Source organism: Aedes aegypti, chromosome 2 (genome assembly GCF_002204515.2).
Source record: "Aedes aegypti strain LVP_AGWG chromosome 2, AaegL5.0 Primary Assembly, whole genome shotgun sequence".
In the NCBI taxonomy this organism is placed as follows: Eukaryota; Metazoa; Arthropoda; class Insecta; order Diptera; family Culicidae; genus Aedes; species Aedes aegypti.
Window position 1 is genome coordinate 441,308,504 of NC_035108.1, and position 25,343 is coordinate 441,333,846.

Consider the following 25,343-nt stretch of genomic DNA (forward strand, 5'->3'; position numbering starts at 1 on the left):
TGAGAAATTGAGTTTTTCACAACAGTTATCGCCGATAACTCAAAAGTTTGTTTGGGAAAAGCTCTGAATTTCCAGCTTAGTAAATTTGTAGTAACTTTCAAGCAACAGTAATGTTAGGTCAATCGGAGTACTAGAAGCCGATAATCAAGCCTCTAAACTTGACCATTATGCATGGAAAAACGGCCAATGTATACTTTATTCTGTCCCATACTGTACGTCCAGTAGAATCTTGTATTTAGGTTGGATCAATTGTTGGGTTTGACGTGCCTTTCTCTTTTCATACAATAACTTCCTGGAATATGGATTCTTAGGCCTATGTGCACAATAAGTGTCATATTTATAGATTATACTCAGGATTTTTTCTTGCTCTTGACTTTGCTTCTTTGTCCCCCTTTAAATGATCAAATACAGGAAGAGAATACATTTCACCTATGCACCAATGCACGAATTCACTATTTGACGTTTGAGCGGTGCCGTGTTATATACGTGACCATGGCAACGAGTGAATTCGGCACCGCTCAAACGTCAAATTAGTGAGCTCGTGCTTTGGTCTATTTGCCGTTTGAGCGGTGCCGAATTCACTCGTTGCCATGGTCACGTAAATAACACGGCTCCGCTTAAACGTCAGATAGAGAACTCGTGCACTGGTGCATACACAACTTGAGCGTACGTACTCTACGGGATGAAGAGTTTACACGTTTGTGTTTGCCTGCATGTTGATTAGACAACCTCAGAGCTTCAAAGAAAAAGAGATTTTTTCCATTTCTCAGTTCTGGGGAGAGCATTTCCAGACAACTTTTCATTGCCTCTCTGCCGCTCTTTAACCAAAAGGGCTAAGAGGAAAGCGAAATTATGCTCTTGCGTTGACAGAGCAACCAACCTCAGTTCATCTCAAAAGCAATGATGAGGTGTTTGCAGAGCTTTGAGTAAGAGCTGTCAAATTAAAAAATTGCATTTGGCTAGAGCCAACGTTTCTCTCCACTCTCTACATCACGGAAATTCAGTGAATACCGAATGCTGACTCATAATGGACCAATGCACGAGTTCACTAATTTGACGTTTGAGCGGTGCCGAATTCACTCGTTGCCATGGTCACATAAATAACACGGCACCGCTCAAACGTCAACTAGTGAACGTGTGCATTGGTCCATTGTTGTCAGCGTCAAGCATGGGAAAATTCACTCACTCATCCGAACGCCACCGATAAAAATATCTAGACATCTGCTGCTACTGACTGTCCAGTTATAGCTGAACCGTACTGGGAAGAGTGTAGCACGAAAGCGTCGAAACCGTTTGTTTAAAAGCGAGAATCAGAAAGAGCACGAAGAGAAGTGAATACCAATACACTTGTATCTGCAAGGCACGAGTGAACGCATTTAGCATCCATTCGCCGAATGCATTGAACTGACTGAGCGGATTCCCACTCACACTGAATCATTCCGTGGTGTGTATTGCCAGCCAGTGAACGCTCATCAGCACTCAAACCCGAATTCCGCTCGAACGGAATCAGAATGTAAACAGTGCTCGCCGAAGAAGCATTGGAAATTGAAATGTTCGGCTTGGTTACAGAAGCGGCGATCTCGCTCCCGATTGTGTGTGGAAGCGAGTGAGGAAAACCCAATAACTGAGTGGATGTGAGCAAAATAAAGCCCGATTAGACTCAATACATGCCCAAATTCAAATAAAATTGGACGGGAAAAATGGTCGTGAGCAGTGAATCAAATGTCATACAACCCGCAGCAACAAAGGCATTGTCCTCTCCCATTCTTGTTGCAACAATTCTATTCCGCAACATCAGTTTTTTTTTCTAGAACTTTCTCCGTGTAGGTAAACATTTTCACATTATCGAGCAGTATCCATAAAACAAATTCGAGTTCATGCTTAACTTAAATTAACAAATTAATCACGATTTGGAAAGGTTGCAACAATGTTGTCCTCTGTGATTGTCATGACAATGTTTCTTTTGATTGTATCATAATCCGCGAAAGAAGTGTTGTGAAAACGAAATGGTTGTGAGCGCGCTTGCTTTGTTGTTTGGTTTTCATCTGTTTTTATGACAATTTGATTCACTGGTCGCTGGCCATATCGCTCTCTTTCCACCTTATATGACCACAACGATCCTTAATAGTTCTCACCACAGATTAGTATGACCGATGAACCCGCCATTCTAAAATACAATGAATTAAATATACTTATTCAAAACACTAGGTCTTAAAAAAATTTAACCCGATAAACGACGAAATCCTGGGTCATACTTATTTCGATGAGAGCTATTATACTACAATGTTTAATATAAAAATATTTGGATTTCATGGCTGAAACCGTCACAACCTTAGAAAAGCCATCAGGTACTCCATAAGAATCAGTCCGAAATACAGTACTGACCCGGTTTTGTTAGCTTTTTGACACGACTTTGTCAGTCTATTAAGAATAGAAAAATGTTTTCTTTACATTACACTGGAACTGTTCCCAGATGATTATGCTTAGCGTCATTCAGGTATTACGTAAAGCTCTATATTTTTACTTCATTTTACTCCACTTCCAGACATTTTTTTAAGGATGATTGTAATAAATTTTTGTCCATTCCTCGAGACATTATGGCAAGTTTTGCTGTTGTTATTACTGTATCTGTTTTTCCCAGATTGTTCCATGAGGATCAAAAGGAAATGATTCAGGTATATTTCTTAAAGTTTACTTCAGATGTTATCCTGATTTTTCCTCAAGATTTAATTAGATGATAATTTTACAGAGTTGCAGGAAAATCCCAAGAAAACCTAAGTCCTCCATTTTTTTAAGATTTCCGTAAAGATTTTTGTTTAGGACAATCCAACTACTAATTACTCTAAAATGCCTCTTGGATTTTTTTAGCGTTTTGTCTTCAATTGTCGTTCTGGTTTTTTTTTTCAGATTCCAATCAAGTATTTTTTCAAAAATATTCTTGAGATCCGCCCTCAGATCCCTTTAGTAATTTCTCCTAAATTCTTTAAAAAATTTACCAAACAAGTCCTCGAAGATTTTAACCAGATTCTTGAAGCGATTTCAAAACAAGGTTTTCAGAAATTATTGGAGAAATTCTTGAAAAAAATACTGAAGATAAATTAAAAACATATGCACAAGTAGTGTTTCGTAAAACTTCTGATGAAATTCTTGACAAAATTCTTTAAGGATTCTAACAAAACTCGTGGATTCTTGAGGAAATCTTGGATTATGTTCTAGTAAAGTATTAAGACAATTATAAAAAAATCCCAGGATAATACCTCTTAGGATTAATTGAAGGGTTAGCTTTGAAAACATCGAATGGAATCGATTTTGTATTCGGAGTATTGGAGGAATTACTAGAATAGTTGTTGAAATGTTTACTGGTGAGAACTCAACAGAACTTTTGAAGAAAACATGAACATTTTACTTTATAAATTACTATGTATGGAAGAGCAACAGGAAAAATCTCTGGTTAAAATACTGAAAAAAAAATCCTAGAGACATTTTGAAAGAAAGTCTTCGAGAATTACGCGAAAGAGTCTTAATGATTTACTAGAATAATCCTTAGAAGAGTATTGGAGAATTTTGGGGAAAAAAACTGTTGATGAATTCTGAATATCTGAAAAAAAATCGGCGTTTCTTGCAAAAAATCGCTGAATGAACTTTTCCAAAAACTCTGTAATGAAGATTTGTGGATTTCCTGAAAGTATTCTGAAAAAAAAACTTTGAAGAAAAGAAGAATTGTTGAAACTTTTCCTCGAGGAATCTGACAAGAGATTCCAGAAGATTCTTTGGAAAAGCTGCTTGGGAGAATACTGTGCTGTTTCGAATTGCCAGACGCTTCCAAAGACGGATTATCTCACAAAGTTGTTGGACTAAATTCCGATTTTTTACGTTTAGAATTCATAATTGCGACGTGTTGAGAGTGTCTCCATACATAAAAGCTGTCAGAATAATAATATTTGGGCAAATTTGAAGCGGGATTCGAAGTGTCCCACAGTGCGTTTCTCCATTTACAAAAAATAAATTTTAGGTTATTTTATTCAGCGATTATAAGTAGAGATGAGCAAAACTGCTCATTTCAGTAAACGGATCCGACCCGAATCGCTCATTCTAGTGAACCGGATCTCTTTAACGGTTCAGCAGCTCAGGGGCTCACCAAGAAAGAGCGAACTAAGCCGAGCGAACGAAAAGAAAAGCGGTCCACCGTCTGTTGCGCGACATGCGTCGTACCTTCCGTATCTTTCGCTCTCTCATTCTTCCCTAGAAACTCACGATACACTCCGCCGGTTTCCCCTACCCTAACCAAAAGGAATTAGCAAAATGTGCTTTGCCATTCAAGTGTGCACCTTTTCTCTCTATCTTTCATCTGCCATATCTTGCATGCAAGTTTGCGAAGCAGATTCGTTGTTTGGCTGTGTGTGCTGACATTGCGGAACTTCAGCAAACTGTCTTCGTATCTGCACCATGCCGCGCAAAGCAAGGCACGAGTCAAGCTTTTTAATAAAGCCGAGAAACGAACGAAAAGCATAGAAGAAAAGAATCGGTTCGTTCTTTTTCCGGGTCACTTTTTGTCTAATCTGTGCTGATCAAATGAACCGACTCTCGCCAAAAAAGAGCCACGGATCACTCTTTCTTTTGAGTGATCCGGATCTTTAGTAAGGCTCCGATTCAAAATCTTAAGAAGCTGAAGGTTGGTAACGTGTATTTGATGGGGCGAGGATTTCGTATAGGACTTTTTATCAGAGGAATCGTCAGGTTGAATTAGTTATGAAATTAATCTCATGAACTACTCACATGTAACTTGGACTAACAATTCAAAAAAAAAAAAGATCCACCGAGTTTCACTCTAAGTCTTGTACAGACTTGTTCCTTAGAGTATCTTCCCTTGAAGGCCTGAAAGATACAGCTGCTAATCTTTGAAATTTATGACTATTTTGTAGGTACACTCCTTCCAGCACAAGTATGAAAACGGGTTATTTGTGACAAAAAATCATAAAATTTTGTAACGCTTTGTAATCGATCATCCTGACATTAAACCACATAAAGTTTATGCTTAAATTTATATATTTCAAAGGTAATTCCCATTATTTTATTCATTTTTTTTTTTTTTTTTTGAAAACTGAAAAACAGCAAATGAATGCGATTTTTATCCATAAAAGCGTATATGTCACTTTTGCAATTACGAGTAAAGAGTGACATGTTTGCAAACAACTTCTTACGTCATTATGTACGATTTAAGTACGATTTGCATGGTTTTTCATGGAAAATAATGAAATTGGCGCATGGGACATTTTTCTATTATGGGAATAAGTCATTTACAGCACTTTTGACTAAGAACGTCAGGTTCGAATTTCAACATATATTTTTTAGCTATTTTTCCGTGATCGATATTAGTCATACCAATAAGACTTAAGTGAATTTTTGATGAAAAATGATATACGATTTGTTTAAAAATATGAAAATCCTAGGGGGAGATCCCCCAGTACCGGACACTTAAGCCACTAAATTCATAATTCGAAAAATTGACGGGGTTGGTGGTCTGATGGCTACCGCTTCTGCTTCATATGCAGAAGGTCATGGGTTCAATCCCAGGCCCGTCCCTTTCCTCGTACTTTGTAGTTGTATATCTCTCACTTGCTTCTATCTTCCATTCTAAATATATCACACTCAAACTATTCGTTCATAGCAAACGCTAGAACCAGAGACGGACAAGAAACCGTTTCCCCAACGCTTCCTACTTCCACGCGCACGCCTTTCTTACGCCTGATACATAGGCAGTCTGCTAACCACAAAAGCAAACCTCTCTGCCATGCCTTTCCTCCAATCCATACACTCCCGCATGAACTGACGTGGATGCAGTGGAATATACGGTCTACGTGGGAGTCAGTTCAATGCATCATCAATTCCTCCCCCTTCCCCTCATTGGTCTGCATTCTGACGTGGCAGGTGCCATTGTTGCCTAAAAATAGAAGATCACCAGCACTTATACACTGAGGATGCCTGTTAGTCCCAAGCAGTCATTCGGTTGGTTCCTTGTGTAAGTGCAGCTGATCTGGCGATACTGGAGTGCATCCACGGGCGGCCAATCAAGCTCAAGCTCAAGCTCAAGCTCAAGCTCAAGCTTAAATTCATAATTCGAAAAATATTGATTTGATGGGCTCGTGTTACCCATTTATGATAAATATTATTATTTTTATAGTGTGCAAAAATAAATTTGAAAATATAAATATGAATTTTGACATTGAGTTTTGATGATGTATTTTAGTACCAAATTGATCGATCTTGAAAGGTGGCACCCAATACCGGACACGATCTGGAAATGCCTCGAATTCTGTAAATTTGAACATCATTGAATGTGTAAACTATAGAAATAGTTTATAATTACCAATTCAATGCAATTGCAACATTTACAAAAATAATTTGAGTTTTTCTTAGTTTGCAAGATGCCTATCAAAATCCTCTTTCATATATGATGAAAAATAATACATTTTACGATGTTGTTATGGATGTTAATTCTTCTTAATTTTATTACATGTTTGATACCATGGTCAACGGAACCCATGAAAAATGAAAGTATTTTGAGACACTGATGCAATAATTACAATGATATCATATAACAAATCAAGCTGTCCGAAACTGAGGGACAGGAGGTGCTTAACCAAAATTGTAATTTGTCAATATTTACTTCAATTATGGTACAAAATACATTCATACTATCAAATTAGGATTGTGTTCGATCATGCTCGCGGGATCCAAAGTATTTTTTCATATTCAAAATAATTACTAAATAGGCTCAAAATTAAGAAGATACGTCAATTTTTTAAAGATTTTCAAACTTTTCTACTTTTTTAAAAAGGCATGCATATTTCAAGGATGTGTTATTCTACGCAAACATTAGTCTCCATAATAGCTTTCTTTTCTACTAATACACCATCTTGATTGGACCATGATTTCTCAATGTTTCGACTTTGTCCGGTATTGGGTGCTGTCCGGCACTGGGGGATCTCCCCCTACACGAAAACTGTGATAGGCAAATTTGTTCATCAGGTCTAAATCTACAAGTTTGCTGGAGATAAGATTTTTCCTTGATTTTTAAAAAAATATGGCAAATTGTAATATGTCATAAATACTCTTTTTTTTTAATATGCGATAATTCAAGTTATGTCTAAATAACTACAAAAATTTCATGCAAATTGGTCCACAAATATCTCAGATCTAACCCCTCCTTAATGCAAGTATCATGCATTTCATCAGTTTCAGCATCATTATTCTCTCTATGGCTTCAGCCTGTTCTCATACTTGTTTTGGCAGCAAAAACATGTCCATGTAAGTAATAATTTTCCCCAATTGTTTCGATTTATCTGGAGGCTGTATTCCAAAGAAGGTGTTTTCGTTCGACTACCTTCATAAGCAGAGATAATTTGTGTTCACCATATCCAACAAAATCCAATGAACCTCCTTCAGACTTTGGATTTACACTATGAAAGTGTAAAAAAACTCGGAAAAAAAATTATCTTTCGTAGAAAACAAATGTGTTTTTTTTAGGTTTTGGCCGTCTTCGAATCATTGTGCGCTGTGCGTCCAGGCGATTCGAATCAACACGGTAGATGTTACCCATTCTCCCCAATAATACCTTTAAAGTCGATATTGCTAGTAAACGCGGCTCTGTCCCAGTGGAGATGTAAAACCAGTAAGAAGAAGATCGCGCCAGAATACTGAAGGTATCTATTTCATGAGAAAGTTGTTGGAATAACTACAAAAACTGTCGCAATCATTAAGTTATTCAAACAGGGATCTTGACAAAACAAATTAATAATATGCGAAGCATACCTACATTGCAAAACCTTGTTCTACAAACTGATTTAATTTACGAACCAATTTAATTTATAAATCCCCGATCTACTTCGTAATTTGAGATTCCAGTGTACCAGACTCTCTGCATAAAGCGCCCAACCATTAATTGTTTTCCGTTCAGCTTTTGCGCCCTCGCAATGGACCCTAACCAAGCTGTTTCGAAAATCGAAATGATAAGCGAGTGACATACATGCATCATAGATATGTAACTACAATCTATTTTTTTCTCTCGCCTCTCGCCGTATTTGCTTTGAAATTATATCCTTGCTGCCGTTGCTTGTCGGACGCTTGTTGATTGTTGTTCTTTGGGACTTTGGAAGTGATGCAACATCGATAGGGGTGGATTAGCGCTACAAACCCAATGTTCAATTTGCCGGGCGATTATAGTGCGGGAATCGAAAGCGAGAAACATGACAATGATGACAACCATCGGATCATCATTATAGAGCCTCATGTATTGCTTGCAACAGTAGCGTGGTGGACTTCCAATCGAGGGGACCGAGAGGAAAACCGTAATTTCACACTTAGGGGATTAATTTTGGGTGTCTCGTCTTGACAGCGATGTTGTAGTAGGATCATAAAACATCGGGCTGGATTCGTCGGATGGGTGTAAATTGATAAATTATGGCATCGGGAGGATGAGGGATGATGGGCGCGTGCATCCCGGGATTGGCGTGGTGCGTTTCCGATCATTAACAACATTTTAAACGCTTTTTTCCCTCTGGACTTTCGCCACACATGATAAACGAAGTCTTCGCTCGGATAATTTAGATGTCACCGAGTAGATATCATTAAAAACATTTTTTTTTTTTTTTTTTTGAAAATTCGATTCGAAACAAAAGTTTGTCTAATTCCTGGGATCAGGGAGCAAATTGACTTCATTACCGGCCACGAGTTCGGTGTTTCGCCTTCAAGAGGACCGGGTCCCCGCATGTATTTGCTTTGATATCACCGCAATCAATCGCGTTTTTCTGACCGGGAGGGGGTCCCACTGAACTGAGAGCGTGTGCACAGGTCACGGACTGTGATTCCACTGTGGAGATAGGCATGCGGTCATAAATTATGATTGCTGCTGCCACTGCTGCCTTTATCTAACGAACGAGAAGCCGCACGGTGTCCTTGCTCCTTGCTGTTATGTCCCTTTCCGGATGGCTTATGCTGGCACGGGACCACTAATGACTAGCATAATTGTTCGTGTGTTCTTACACTGCCAAATATTGCTTCCACATGCTGCTTGGAGTATTAGTAACGGTTTTGCACCCTCTTACGAGTTCACCTCGATTCGGGCAGGAGGTCAAGATTGTTTTCTACGGTTTTGAAAAACGTAATTTGATATGGTTGCAGTATATAGTAGAATAATTGGAAGTTTTGCATGGGAACTTTAACAGGGATTCAAAGAATATGAAATGAAAGAAATGCTTTTTTACCGGCATATTGGGCACGTCAGGAGTTGTTCATCAATATTAGCTTCCTTTTCCTGATAAGCCTAGATAGCCACGTAGTGTCGATAGCGATTGTTGGTATAATCTGCAGTGCTGTTCTGAATAATAGCAGCGCATGTCGATTTTCATACAAAATGCTCAACTTTGACATGCTGTAGTTTTGTTCCCTTTCAAGCAATCGAGTTGAAGTTTTCTCCACAGAACTACAAATATGCCCAATTTTGTAAACACAAAATTTCAAAATTTTCTAAGCCCCTGCCGGAAAGTGAGATACTAGGTGAAATTGTTCGAAAAAATAGCAGTTTTAAAAATTTGAATTTCGGCTTGACATTATAGTTTTAAATTGTATATCACTTACCATTGGAGCAATCTCCTCCTACTTATCAAACCTACACCTAAACCGAAAATGTTTAAAATATTTGTAGAAGAAAAATTTTAAAATGAAAAACTGCTATTTTTTCGAAAAATTTCACCTAGTGTCTCACATTCCGGCAGGGACTCAGAAAAAACTGAAATTTTGTAGTTACAAAATTGATCATATTTGTAGTTCTGTGGAGAAAATTTCAGCTCGATTGCTTGAAAGGGAACAAAACTACAGCATGTCAAAGTTGAGCATTTTGTATGAAAATCGACATGCGCTGCTATTATTCAGAACAGCACTGTATCAAAGCATTGCTCAATCTCTTGACCATTTTCAGAACAATTTCTATAGAACTGCAATAGCACAACCTTGGCGGAATCAGAATTGCCATAGAAATTTCTGGAAGTAGTATTTAGTTGATTCCAGAAAAATGATTTGATCAAATTCCTACTGATATTTTGTGGATCATGCATAACAAACATTTAAAGCACATTATGACGATTTTCTGAGAGATTTTTCTTTCCAGAATTGTTAAAGAAATGTCAGCAAAATATTTGATGGAGTTTCTGCGCGATGAAACATTGTTCAAGCATCTTGCGTTTCTCCTGAAAACTTGCGATTAGCCTGGTTGAATTAGAATTTTTGCTGTTCATTCATTTGTATTCTAATCGGTTTCTTTTTAGAGACTTGGTCGCTATTTTTGAGCAAGTTTCTAAAAAGCCTCAAAGAAACTTTCAGACAGGCCTGGATTTGGGGGGGTGCCGAGGGGGCAAATGCCCCGGGCCCCCGAATACCCGAGGATCAAAATAATAAGAACAAAAACATTTTGAAATACCTTTCAATATATTTTTTTTAACATATAACTAAAACGTTTCAGTAAACTTTCCAATATTAAAATAAATTGTTTTTCTTCGCCTAATATCTGAATCTCACAGTATAATTTGATTAATAAATATACTACAAAAAATATGAATGTTAAGCCAAAATCTTCAAAATTCTTCTCTAATTAGTTTAAAAAAATATTAGAATTTAAAACGCGCTCAACGTTTTTGCATGATCCTAAAAAAATACTTGAAGTGTAAGCGAAATTCTTTTGTGACGCAGTAGTCAGTGTTTTTTAATATCTATTCTATTTTGTATGCCATAGTTGATGAAGTTTTCTTTGAATTCAGTATAAGCTTGGCTTTGCTTCAGTAATGGCTTAGCTTTGAATATAATTCATAGAATATACATACGATGTTCATACAAAATGTTTAAGTTTAAGGAACAGTAGAACAGCTTCTAACGAATCGACTGACCTAAATTTTGAATTACATCTCATAAATAACTTGAAATTTGATTCATGGGAAATTGATCAAATTCTATTCAAGAGTTTGGAAGATATTAAAATGAATACTATTTTGAAAAAAATGCCATAAATTTTTAATTAGAATGTTTTTGATTTGATTTGATGTTTAGAAGTAGGCATGCTTTTGCAATTTTTTCACTTGGATGAAATGCAAAACTTGGTAGAAGATTATACTTATCGTAAATTGATTGTTTCCAAAATATCTGAGTATTAAAATGTGGAATTTTTATTGGCAAAATGTTTAAAAATTCAAAAACTTAGACGCTTTTGCATATAATTTGATGGTTTATTCACAGTTCTAATTTGAGTTTATTTCCAACATGTAGTTCAAATTTCAGCTCAATCGGTTTGCTACAAGCAGAGGCCTCCAAACTTGACCATTTTGTATGAAAATCAGCCTATAGTACACAATTTATTCTTGCCAGTACTGTAATTTTTTTTTTCAACCTGAGACAATTTTTTTTTGCTATTTCGTTTATTTGAAGCTCATCCGCGTTCAACGCTTTACGGAGCCGAAATTAATTTTTAGTGTATACAATTATATGACTTTTGCAGTCTAAAATTAATATGGGATGGAGCCACGGTACTCGTGGCAACTCGAGATTAGTGGTCACAATTTTTGGAGGAATACTATGGTAGGGATTGGGATCAGGGCTCTCTGCTGCTCATCCGAGAGGTATATCGTGGTAGCTCGATTTTCGTTTAATGGCGTTGGTAACGGAGACAAATTGGAAACTTGTAGTAAATTGAATAAAAAAAAACTTTGGACTATAACGGTTTTGTAAATTTTGAGCAATTTTTTACTCTATGCAAATTTTATAGAAGCCGAAAAACAAGCCAGTCTTCTACAAATTGAAATACTGAACGGAAAAATCACCTTCAAACTCTATTGGAAAACTTGAAAACAGTTGAATTTAGCTGACAATGAATATAACTCACAACCCACTTTTCATTTGGGCCCCTCATATTTTTGGACCGACCATCTCGTTCAAAACTCAAATTCAATACGTTGGTTTGTGGAAATCCTGAATTTTGTATAAAGGGCCCCCTTTATGAGATCTGACCCGGGCCCTCCGAAGGGCAAATCCGGCACTGCTTTCCAGGTTCTTCAACAATTTCGTCTGAGATTTGCTGAGGAAAAGAAATTATCATATTTATTTTTATTAGACTACTTCCAGGAGACCCGTACGGATTTTTTTTTCCTAACATTTCTCTACAATTTCTCCCAAAAATTCTTCGATTTTTTCAAAGAATGCTTATAAAAATTTCTCCAGGAAATCCTTGAGAACTCCAAAGCTAGTACTTGGATGTTTTCTAATGTCGAGAATTAGATGCCCATCCAAACACAACGCTTCCTATTTATATCCAATGCCTAGCCCGAGAGCGCATTATTTTTTAGGTAATGAAATAGCACACAACACAAGCCAGCAATTATACTGGCTGAGGTTTCTATTGTGTGGGCTTCCAATGGGTCGCGACGTTCTCAAACGACCGGTTACGGAACATGAGTACGTTGCTCGATAAATACTTGTTTTTAATTTCGGTAGTTGTTAAACTTCCACTCGGCTGGTTAGCCATAAACCACGATTCATAATTAAAAACAAGTATCATTCTTCAAATCTTAATGAAGGATGTTGCTAAAGAAACAAATCTCTTTTGAGATAATTTTGTCTGGATTTTTGAACATGCTTGCAGGGCTATAATCCCATATTAATCGAAATAATAGCAAACTAACTCATGAAATACCTCTTCTGCGATCCGTCGGATTGAATTTCTTTCTTCAGCAAATTTCTTAATTATGGTTTGAAGAATGAGTTTTTTCTAAGGATAATACATTTGTGCTTACATTACAGTACTGGCGAGTTAGGAACATTTCTCAAAAGGAGATTGGGCAAAATTGTATGGAGTTTGGTCCCGGAATGTACACAGATGACTCATACATCGTTTGAAAGATCCAAATGAGACAAGAAAAAGCTGGTATGGAGCCAAAAATATTCATCGTGGGCGAAAAAAGTTATGTATGCTGAAACATTGTTCAAAAAGGGAATGTTTTGAGCAGTTTTGTTTGGGATTCGTGCGTTAGGGTGCATATGTATGTTTATATTTTTATCATAAACTATTCAAAATAGAGTGTTTTGAAACAGTTTTCTGGACAATTTTGTAATGTGAATACTTAAGACATGCGAAGATAGGAAATAAAGGTATACCAATATGCGTTGGCAAATAACTCACTTTAGTTGAGATGCCGGCTGGACACCAAGGTCAGATCTTATTTTCCTACTCAAGTGTGCTTACAATATGATTGTAGAAACCCTACAAAAGCTTGGCTTAGATCACTTAGCATTCATGAGGAGTACCATGACCTAACGCAGCCAATATTATCGGTTAACACGTATCGATAAAATGCAACATAAATAACCAAAATCGGGCTTCGGTCGAAATTAATTTTGCCAATTGCTTGCACACCACACTGCTCATATAAACGTCAGAATCTATCAACTCTGACTACTACCTGGTTATGATAAAACTGCGTTTAAAACTCACTGTCATTAAAAACGAACGGTACCGACGCCTGCCTCGGTATGGGCTTCAGAAATTGAAGCAGACCGATATCACCATAGTATACGCCCCGAATCTTGAGCAAACGTTGCTAGAAAAGATTTTGCTTGCTGAAACCCCTCTTGACGTCAGTTGGAATACAGTAATAACAACCATCAACATCGCAGGCGGGAACATTGTACGTTGAACGAAGACTACGGAACGAATGATTAAAGCAAGGATTATTCTGGAGTAGAAGAACGCGGAGCATCAGCAGTGGAAGCAGCAGTAAATAGAAATGGAACTGCTATTCCATATCTGAGAAATGCGAGTACACAAAAACTCAAAGCATCCAACAATCCTTCATGTCGCGAGCCGAAATATGCAAGTATAAAGATGGGAGCATTTCTTCGGTAGAAGACATGGCGATTGAAAGGTGGAAGCAATACTATGACGTACAATTGAATGGTGATGAGGGCACAGGTACGGAGTTCCAAGACAGCGGTGGAAATGACTACGTTGGAATGTTGGACAACAGCAATCAACCAGCTTCCACTTTGAGGGAAGGATGCCGTTCAACAGTTCAATAATAACAAAACCGTTGTAAAAGATGGTACATGAGCAGACTCATCAAGATGGGCATGGTCACTTGTCTGCATCAGCTGATAGTCAGAATCTGAGACATAACCTGTGCCAGAGACGTGGAGCCAAGGATTCATATGCCCTACTTACAATAGAGGGAGTGTCTATCTACCATTCCCCTCTCTACAATGCTTGCATAGAAGATCAAGGGCTTGCGGACAAGTTACTGAAGGGTGACAAAAGGAAAGAAATAAAAAGGAGATAATACAAGACGAGCACTAATTCAAAAAAAATGCTATTTAACGCCACGGCGTTCGCATACCAACTTGTAAAATGATAACGATTGAGATTTTTCTTAACTTAAGACCAGTTAGATAATGTAGGAATAGGCATGCGACACTAAATAACCACGTTTGTAGTATACAGCACAAGTGGGATTATTCCAGCTATGATCTTGAGCTAGATTGCCCTTTGAACAAATTATTTTTTTACATTAAATCTTCAAACTACGTTTATGTTACTGAGAAGTTAAAAAGACCAGTTCAGTTTGTACATGTACATTTATACTAACGATATTGTTGAGCTGATGACTTTATGGAATTCTTTGTATCCCTTCTGGTGTAATATGTACTTTAGCAAAATCAGTTACAGTAAGTTTTTTTTCATTAGAAATAACCTACTTTTCTCTGACCACAGTGTTTCAGTTGTGTTCCATCGAATGAAGATGTTTTTTTTTTGTTAGAAGTTTAGTCATTAGATGAGCTTATCACTCACAACAAATCCCAACAAATCTGTTACAAAACAGTTGAGCAATTGTAATTTATGCAATATAGGTGACATGGTCTTGTAGAAAACTTAACTGAATGTACACATATATTTTTTAAGATTTTTCAATAAATGGCCGTCTAGCATCACTATGTGATGTTTTCATCTTTGAATCAAAGTCATGATTCATTATTTCAAACATAGAGCTTTCCATCAATATAAAGGGGCAGGATAAAATATATTTTTTCATTGATAGTCGATTGGAAATATAGCGAAAAAAATCAAATGTAGCCAAAATCCATCTCAAACCATGTGGAATAACTTTTTTCTCCCACGACGGATATGTTTGGCCCCATTCCAACTTTTTCATGTCTCATTAGGATCCTTCAAATGCTATATGAGTCATCTGTGTACATTCCGGGCCCAGATTTGCCCAATCTCCTTTCTCCATGGTAATTTCCATATATGTCTTTGGGCCACCTTTAAGACACCACCTAGAAAGCTGAAAATTTCACAGAACTCCAAGTGATTTCACAATTTCTTGTCAGGAAAGATTTATCACACAATTCTCTTCACGGACTATTTGGAAAGCAGTATATCAAACAATATAGCATGGCTCCCTTCTTAAAGGTAGAGCTGGTGCTGGTGTATATTATCGTAGGGGAAGGCTGAATCAATATTACTCATTTGGTAGACACTGCACAGTTTTTCAGGCGAAAATATTTGCTCTTATGTGTGGAGTGCAATCCGCACTTCAACAGCGCGTGATGGGTAAAGTCATATACTTCTGTTCAGATAGTCAGGCTGCTATAAAAGCTCTTACATCGGTCAACTCAAGGTCGAAGCTTGTTATCGCATGTCGAACTCAAATTGAGGAACTGAATTCAGTCAACTCTGTAAACCTTTTATGGGTACCTGGCCATTCTTCCATCACTAGAAATGAATTGGCAGATGAGCTAGCTCGCAATGGAGCATCCAATTTCTAAATACTGGCTGAAACTTTAGATAAGTACCCTTCCCTTTCCCATCGGGTAGATGATGAAATAGGCTCAAATATGGCGATGACACAAATCAATTGGCCCTCCCTGCACCTGGAGTCGGCCTTCTGATACCTGATAAGAATATGAAATGACCATTGACAAATTCCATGACCAATCGGTCAATCACAGACCCGAACATCTTCGATTTGGAATAAATTTCTGTTTTTTTCTGTGACAGATTTGTCTTATTTTCGACGGTTGAAGTATTTAAAAACAAACTGTTCTTTCAAAAAAAAAATGTCCCATCACACTTTGCAAAACATTCGTTTCCACATTCTAGTCAGCCCAATGAATGCAACGGAACATCGCTCAGTTCCCGAACACACATAAATCTAATCGCAATCCCGCCCCGAATCTGTAACGCTCATCGCACGCCTTATCCTTCCAGCGCTGGCAATCGATTGGTCCCACGGTTTTTTGCTCGATCAACGGGAACAATAATTTTTTATGACTTTATTACCGAACCACATCGACGAAAACCGACGGGACTGTCGCCTAATTTGCAAATTATAAATGTCAACAAAAGAGCAGCAACAGTTCCCCCTCCAACATTCGGTGACACTCTGCACTGCTGCATGGATGAAGTAAAAGTAGCATCAATTTCAACTGCATCATCCTTTCCCTATGTCCCTTGTCTTCTTCCAACATAGCGTTGTTAATAGGAACACGTGAACAACGCCATAAATGCACACGCATGAAGTGAGCGCAGAAAAAAGGGGTTGAAAAAAAGAGTCAAACCGTGTCTAATTTTCACGGTTGTTGCCAAAGTAAAAAGACGAGAAACCTCGTCGAGCATTAGCATATTTGTGGAAAGGGGGAAATATTGTCATACCCAAGGAAAAGAGTGACTTTCAATAGTTTGTTCAAAAGTAGATACAAAAATAATTATCAACAAACTTTTCCGACACATAAGTTTAAGATGTAGGTACTTGCAGATCTAGTGGCCTTCCATAGCCGAGTGGTTAGAGTGCACGGCTACAAAGCAAAGCCATGCTGAAGATGCCTGGGTTCGAATGCCGGCGGTCCAGGATCTTTTCGTAATGGAAATTTCCTTGACGTCCCTGAGCATAGAGTATCATCGTACTTGCCACACGATATACGAATGCGAAAATGGTAACTTTGGCAAAGAAAGCTCTCAGTTAATAACTGTGGAAGTACTCATTTTAAACTGGATTTTACTGCAAAGACTGTACACTGTGTACAGTTATATTAAGGCTTAATTAAATCTGTTATGATTGAATGCATCTCCAATAAAATCTGAATAAATAACATCTAAGATCAGAAAGCATTACCATTGTTACTTGGACTTCTTTAAATGCTTGTTAATTTGGCTGCCATTCGTGAAGTATTTTTTATGCTTCCGATTGCTTCCAAAACCGACCGCTAGGAGTGTGGTCGTCATCGCGTGCCAGCTAACTGTTCGAAAGCCAATACATTGCGAGCCAGGTGCTTATACGCGCTGAGTTGCAAACGACTTTCCATGTGCGATAGCAATCTCAACCGGGGCGCGGATTATAACCGATTTTAATTCTTCGTCCGCAGACTGCTCGTTTTGATTTGCATTTTGCATGCAGCCAGCGAACAATTCGTCAACAATAACCACCATCATCAAAATCCTTTTTAATTCCCACATTGTGTTTGGGCGTGCTCCGAATTGAGTCACGCGCTGCGTTAGAGGTCCTCTAGTTAATCCGAGAAGGTCCCGTGCCAAAACATCTGTCACGGTTTATGGAAATCCCCGAGATGCAAATCTTTTCGAACTTACCAGAACCCCGACTGTCGTCGGCTCCGGCTTGGTCCCGATGCGAGGGCGCCGGTGGAACCCGTGGCCTCAGCAGTAGCTCCTGTCCCGGGCTAATATCACATATCACTTCGAACCATTGCTGGAAAGAGAATGAAAATTGTCAATTAATTCATCCGGACATCAAAAATTTCAAGACTCACATAACCGTCCTTGAAATACTGTTGCACATTCACGTCCCCCAGGCTGCCGGTGCTACGAATGTTCCGGGACCAGTTGGCCGACTCGAGGGTGGCATCCAGCCAGCCACGCAGATTCATGTCCATAAACTGTTGGCGGGAAGAGAGGAGAAACATGAGAATTACAGAGCGCCATGCTGACGTGGGGTGGTCGGATTGGGAACTATTGGTTAGTGGAGACAACAACCGAGTGGGAAAGTGGCATACGATAAAGTGAACTAGATATGATGGCATTATGCATTCGTTGTTCTTGTTGGCACAAACGTATCAATGTAGGTGTGAATGGTGGCAATGATAACGAGTTATGGAAAGTTGACTGTACATCAATTAGCAATCTAAAGAAAACTTTTGCATTTTATTCATGAAGTTTCAAATTAACCTAGTAGTAATCCTATAAAGGATCACTAGTATAGAATATCATTAGTAGAATAGGGTACTAAAGCCCGATATTTTGTTTGAAAACCAAAAGATTAAGTTTATGCCAGAAACACATTTTTACTCAATTTTCAAATATTTTTCGGAAGCAATTTTTCCGATTTTTGAGATTTTGTCACACTACTTGTTTGAACTCAAATTTTGGGTGTATTTTGTTTTCCGTTCCCCTTCAGAAATGTAAGACAAAAACAACATCAGTGATAAAACTTTTGAAAAGGTAACCCCCAGTGATAATTTTTCGGCAAAGTGAACTCCAAAATCAATGATCAAAAGTGTCAAGGTTCAAATTTGGACTGATTTTTAAAATTATTGTTTGAGTATGATGGCCGTTATTTGAGCGTGAAAATCTGACAAAGTAGTAGCCAAGACAAGTTCTGTCGTGCTATTAAAAATTAAAAAAAAAGAAAAACAATATATTATTAAAAATTCTATGATTTCATTGCAAGACGAATAATGTGAAGAATTGTTAAAAATCATAAAACGGTTAGATGATAAAATGTAGAAAGACAAAACGAATTTCGAATATTTACTTTTAACACAGTGAAGATTCGAAATTCGTTTTGTTTTTCTATATTTCACATTGTCAAATACAGCTTTTATGTAATAGATTTGTTAAAAAAAGTTCTTTGCCATTTGTCAATTTATATGGTGTACAAAATAATAAGATTTTCACGTTAAGGAATGATTTATGAAACATATGAATAAGGCAATTCATTCCGTATTCAGCTACAGGCCACACAGACTGAACGATCACTAAACCGCACGGCCACGAAGAATACATACAAATACCACGCACTAATGAAAAAGTATCAGGTTAACCTATGCGCCAAAGACGGTCTTGGAGGAATATCTAAAAGTATTCGTGTAGAAGTGTCTTAATCTAACATTTAAATGTATTCCTGGATAAATTCTTTGTGAATAAGTGCTAACCCCGTGAAGAAGCCTAAATAAATCCTGGAAGCATGACTGTAGGGAACCTTGGAAGGATCCCAATTCTCTAGGAAGAATTCGTAAACAAAAAGAGCAAAACTCTTGAAGGACTTTCCAAAGAAATTGAAGCAATCCCATGAAACAGCTGTTGGAAAAGTGTGTATTGAACTTTCTGGACCGTAACCTGAATTCTTGAAGGAATATCTGGATGGACTCTTGGGAACATACCTGTGGGGATCGGCTACTTATGGCAGTTCTTGGAAATAAACACCGTAAAAGACATTCCAAGGGAAATTGTTGGAGAAATCGATTAGAAAGCTAATGCAAGAATTCTCATACGAGCTACTAGAGGATCTCTGATAGATTTTTTTTAAAGAATTCTCGTCGAAATACTTAAGTGATCCCTAGTCTCCAGTTTTATAACCATATAGATGAATTTAACATTTTCGGAATAAGTGACAGTTTATTTGATGTTACTTCTCAGAAGCTATCATCGAACGTAACATAGAATCCAATGGAATTAGGTAATAGGGTGATTTATGACTTCGGTACCATTCTCGCATAAATTTTGATCTCGCTCTAAAAGCCATTGGTAATCGAATGTTTAGCTCGTTGTTTTTGAGCAAATTAATGTATTGAAACTATCTCCACTGGAAGATAGAGTACGACCTCCTCTACATTGTAGCATTGGTTATTAACGAGTAAATCCATTCGTCACCAAAGGCTTCAGGGCGAGATCATAAAATAAGCGTGATTTAGACGTTAAATTTGCAGTATTGAAAACTACTCCAATAAATACCGTAAAACGGGGTAACTTTGATAGTTTTTTCGAAGAAAACTTCAATATTTATGCATTCTGTTTCAAAGAACTACAATTTATATTTTTAAAAAAAGTACTGACATCCTAGCTATCGATTGCACTCTATAGATTGCCAAAAGTTTTATTCTGAATACATATATTATTTTTCATATAATCGAAAGTCGATTTTCTGTTTTGGGGTAGCTTTGATAATCGAGCATAAATCGAACAAAATTGAATGAATTACGGAACATTTATAGGGCATTGCATAACTCTAGGCGTTTAACGCTATATGGAAATTTCTGACTTAGATTACAAAAATGGTCTCAGTTTGTAAAAATGGTTTTCGCTAAGAGATTTGAGACCGAATTCATGTTCTACTATAACTAGGCTGTCAAGGATAAGTGACGAACTCATTATGACTTCATCAAATAGTGATCGTAGAACAAGTTGTTTGTCAGCGTTGCAAAAATGCTAAAATCTTATAAATTTTTAATATTTGCATATAAATCCTCAAATGCACTTGATTCCAACGAAAATAGCTTTGACATAAAATGTCATACTAATACTCTTTACTTTTGCATTCGTTTTGCTCAACTGATTAACAGAAACTTCGTTATTTCGTTTAATATTTTGTGGGCCACGCACTATCAATGTTATTAAAGTTACCCCGTTTTACGGTACAATTAAATGACTCTTTGTCCTGTCAGCTTCACCCTGAAATAATTTTCGAGACTGAACAAACAATTTTGCTATAGTTATCATAATTTGAAATAAATGCGACTCAAAGCGTGCTTGATTACGAAATGCCGATGTTAGAACACCAGATTAACCCGCAGTTCTTATGGGAAGGTTGCCGAAGAAAACAAAGCTGCCGACAATATACACACTGACATGAAAAGTTCCAAGCATTGAAGAAACGTTTTGAAACAAGTTTCGACAATTTTGTGAATCTAAACAGGACTGTCTAGCGCACACATGTAAACACACAAATACAAACTGTATTACACAGTTTGTTTTTGTATGTCAGAGAACATTGCAAAAAAAAATGCGGCTTTGGCTTAGATTGACGAGAATACGTAAATTTCCTTATGTAATCTGGCAATATTGCTACAATTACTACTTCAATATCATAAAGTTGTAGTGGCGAAATGCCTCTAAAATCATTACCAAGTCAGGTATTAGTAACGAGGAACAAATCAGATGTCTGAGAGCTTTCTTTGCCAACTCGCCATTTCCGCATCGTGTATTTCACGTGGAAGTACCAGAGTTGCTCAATATCAGTCATATAGCTGATGCCCTAAAACTATCAATATCTTTTGCAAGCTATCAATATCAATTTGATTTGACAAACAATAACAGTGATCTGACATCACACTCTTGATCATAATCACTTCAGAATAAGTGATCACGTGGTAATTAACCAAGCTTTCAATGTTTTTCAGTGACCAACACATAGTTTCAATCCATCTGTAGCAATGGTAAAAATACCCGTACTGATAAATTGTTATTTTATTTGCTTCATTTAACGTTCAACGCTTCGTCATCGTCATGATAGTCATCATCGAAACTTCAAAAGCAGTTTTTCTGTTCAAAACTGATAATTATTCGATGAAAATGTGTTCACTGTGTTTTGGTTGGAGAATCGAAAACAGTGAACATTTTTTTTTTTTGTAAATTTTCTGGATTTTGAACTAAAAAACTGCGTTTGAAAATTCCGAAATCAATGACGGATCCTGCCCTCTTAAGGCTAAACTCAACGCATCATTGATAGTCTTTCGACATCAATGCACTAGTGATGGAGTAGACAGGATGATGTCGATGTAATATAGATTGATTCGAACTGTTATTATTATTATTATTATTATTTATTAGCGACACTTTACCATTCGTTTGGCATTCGTGTCGGGATTTGAGAAACTTAAAAACTAAATACTTTTGTACAAATCAATTTCTTTGATGAATTTGATCAACGCCCTCTCCTTCTTGTCATTGTTAGCGAGAATTTCTGGAAAAGTACCGACGATTCCACAATTTCTTCTAGCTGTGATGAATCCAATACAGTCAACGAGGATATGATGAACGGTGAGATGTGTGCCACAGAATCTACAGATCGGTTGACACGTTTTTTCTAACAGATACGAGTGTGTCAAACAAGCCCAATTCGTAATCTTGTTAGAATCCGCTGTTCAGATGCATTATTTCTGTCGAAAAACTCGGCTACACTTGGTTTTATTTGACGTAGATGTGCTACTGACCGTCTCCAGTCGTTCTCCCAGGCACACCAAATGAGGTTTTTCGTGTATCGTATAACATCTTGAGCCGGAATTGCTGTTTCAATTGGTATTTTGCTTCGTCCTTCATTTGCTAATTTATCTGCTTCCACATTCCCAGGAATTCCTGCGTGTCCAGGAATCCAGCTGAAGGTTATTCTCTTGTTGTGAGCATTATGTTCCACAGCCTGGATCCATGGATGAGTTGATTTTCCTCCACAAATGGCATCAAGACAACTGGCCGAATCTGTTAAGATTATCGTGGGTTTATCGGAGCGTATTACTGCCACAGCTTCCTTTAGTGCATAGGCTTCAGCTGAAAAAATGCTACAAGTTCCAGGTAGACCAGAAGAGCTTTTATATGTTTCAGTAATTATTCCAATTCCCGTCTCATAGAGTACTTTTGAGCCGTCAGTATACAGTTTTCTAAATGATATGTACTTAGTGTTCATTAGCTCAGCGAACATCGGAAGCACTCTCTGACTAGAAGTACCAGCCTTTATGCTATTCTTCAGTGTATCATCAATTTTTGGCGGTTTCGTGTACCATTTCCGATTAGTCAGTCTAATAACGGATTTAATTTTGGGGACAGTCAAGCCAGTAGCTTCAAGAAATAATTCAGAGGCACGTTTTACAACAGGGAGACGTTCCGCCAAGTCGTTTTTCTCCATAAGACGGATGACTAAGGTGGTTAGACGCTGAATTATTTTTAAACGAAACGGTAGGCAGCTTGCTTCTGCAACGACAGAGACAACAGGGCTAGTACGGAAGGCCCCCGAAGCTTGACGGATTATTTCGTTATATGTGGGAGATAATATGCGTTCTAAAGCCTCGATGTTACGACTTGTGAGTCCAATTCCATATACCATCTTGGAGAATATAAGAGCTTCACCTACCTTAAGGAGTTTCATTCGACTTCTTCTTGCTAAACGGCAACCCAAAATACGTAGGATGTTAATACGATGAGTGCAACTGCGTTTGGTTTCTGCAAAGTGCTGCAGAAAATTCAACTTAGAATCTATTCAAATACCAAGTATTTTCATTTTGCGGACGCGAGGTATAGGAATACCATTGACATTGACTGCACGACCCCGTTTACGGTGCGAAGGTTCTATGGAGAAACCTACGCTTGTGGTCCAACTAGTCAGTGCAGTCACAGCACTCCTAATCATTCGGCGCAGTATACCAAAATTTTGCCCCTTTGCAATCAGAATCACATCATCAGCATAAACTAAAATTTGAACACCTTGTGGTATGTTCGCAAAAATCGGTTGCATCGCGACTAAGAACAGAGTTACCGAAAGGATGGATCCTTGCGGAACTCCATTCTCTGATTCGAACTGTATTGCAGTCGGCCTGTACAAATCAGCACATTTTAGGGCGTTGAAAGTGACATCGAGCAACTCTGGGAAGTACGAAGATACACTATGCCCTGGGGAGTCGAGAAGATTTTCGATCCGCAAAGATCCTCGACTGGTGAAACTCGCATGCACCATCTCTAGCATGGTCTTACTTAAGGCGAAGTAGGCAGTCATTGAAATTTGTACGCGTCGTTGATGATTATTGCTAATTCATCTCTCGTTTTCGAATCAAAGAAAATCAGTTGGTTTTGCACTGACACAGCTGAAAAAGTATCAGCATACCTTATGCATGTTAGTGCGTACAGTGAAACTTGTTCAGGTCAATACAAACTATCAAGACTGAGTTTTATCATTTTGAAAGTCAAGCTGAAAAGTCATCATTGTTGCTAAAACGAATGACGGGCTACTTAGCCTTAAAAGCTGCGAGTTTGCCGCCATGGCTAGTAGTAGCGATTCTTTGTTTTTATGCTTTAAACTGACACAACGTCCAAAAGCAGGCTTTGGAAAAATTCAAAGATCATTGACACACAAGCCATAATTCTATCCCATTTATCCGTCTGCATTCACACAACACGCATGACATTTATCGTTCGCGGAAGATAACGAGCCACGAAAAAAAAGACAGACAGACACCACTCACTGTTTGGCACCGACCACTTGTAACATTCGTTGACACACCCTCATTCTAATCAAAAATAGGGGCGAATATTTTCCATTGTCTGTGCTACGTCTGTAACCTAAAGGGTGTTTAAAGATCTAAAAGATTATAATTAAGTTGTTTTAGGTTGCATTACCAGAAGATTTGAAAGTTGTTTCCATTTTTTTTTTTTTGCAAAACATCAATCACTTGAATGGCTTGATACCGCTTTATTTTGTGAGATTTGCTACTCTTGAACGCTCTCTCGTCTCGTACCAAACGAGAGGAGAGTGAATATCAAAATTCATAGGGCTCTCCGATTGCGATCTGCCACGAACTGTTATGGTTCACGAACTGTTGCACTCTCTGGTTCGATCGGCATGTTCGGATCAAAATCCAAACACTGCTTAAAAGTTGTCGTGCCTAGATAAAACGTGGGCAGGGATTGAATCTTGAGATAATTGAGAGAATCACTTATTTGTCTCTCTCTCTGTAACAAAGATAAACCGCAGCACATTATTATAACCTGTTTATCATCTTCTGATACAGCTCTGATTATAGGGGGGGGGGTGGGCAACAGTGCATGATAAAATTCATCTAAACAAGCACTAAACTTGGGGACACTATTGCTATTAGATGTTCGGGGATTGTTTATCATACTAGTAGAGTAAAGCACCTACCCCCAATGGTAAATAAGCGAGAAAATTGAGTTTAATCATCGCTCTCTCTTTGGGGCTTTCCTTCACTGCTGCTATTTATCGAGCTTGTTAGAACTTGCAAAACATTGCCGATCAAGGACCGATACATATGCAATGTATTTATTCACTTGCTTTGATCGTGCTTCGAAATCAAATGAGAACAAATTCTGCAATGCCTGGGTGTGGGGAAGGATGCCCACTCAACTGGAAAAAAAACTCTCTATAGGTATCCCATAGACACATCGGAAAGTTAGATGTTCTCAATGAGCAGGTCGTAGAACACGTTTTAGGGACAAATTGATCAAAAATTACCATTTC

At 37.8% G+C, this 25,343-nt stretch overlaps 1 protein-coding gene across 6 annotated transcripts in view; it reads right to left on the reverse strand.

The window, feature by feature from the left end:
* LOC23687649 (transcription factor hamlet) overlaps window positions 1–25,343 on the reverse strand; it is a 453,938-nt gene that overhangs the window by 70,762 nt on the left and 357,833 nt on the right. For all 6 annotated transcript variants that reach the window (XM_021847868.1, XM_011495189.2, XM_021847871.1 and 3 more), the window contains exons 4-5: window positions 17,857–17,982; window positions 17,678–17,795 (exon numbers count right to left, since the gene is read on the reverse strand). In XM_021847868.1, the coding sequence (XP_021703560.1) occupies window positions 17,678–17,795; window positions 17,857–17,982 (244 nt within the window). The remainder of the gene's footprint in view (window positions 1–17,677; window positions 17,796–17,856; window positions 17,983–25,343) is intronic.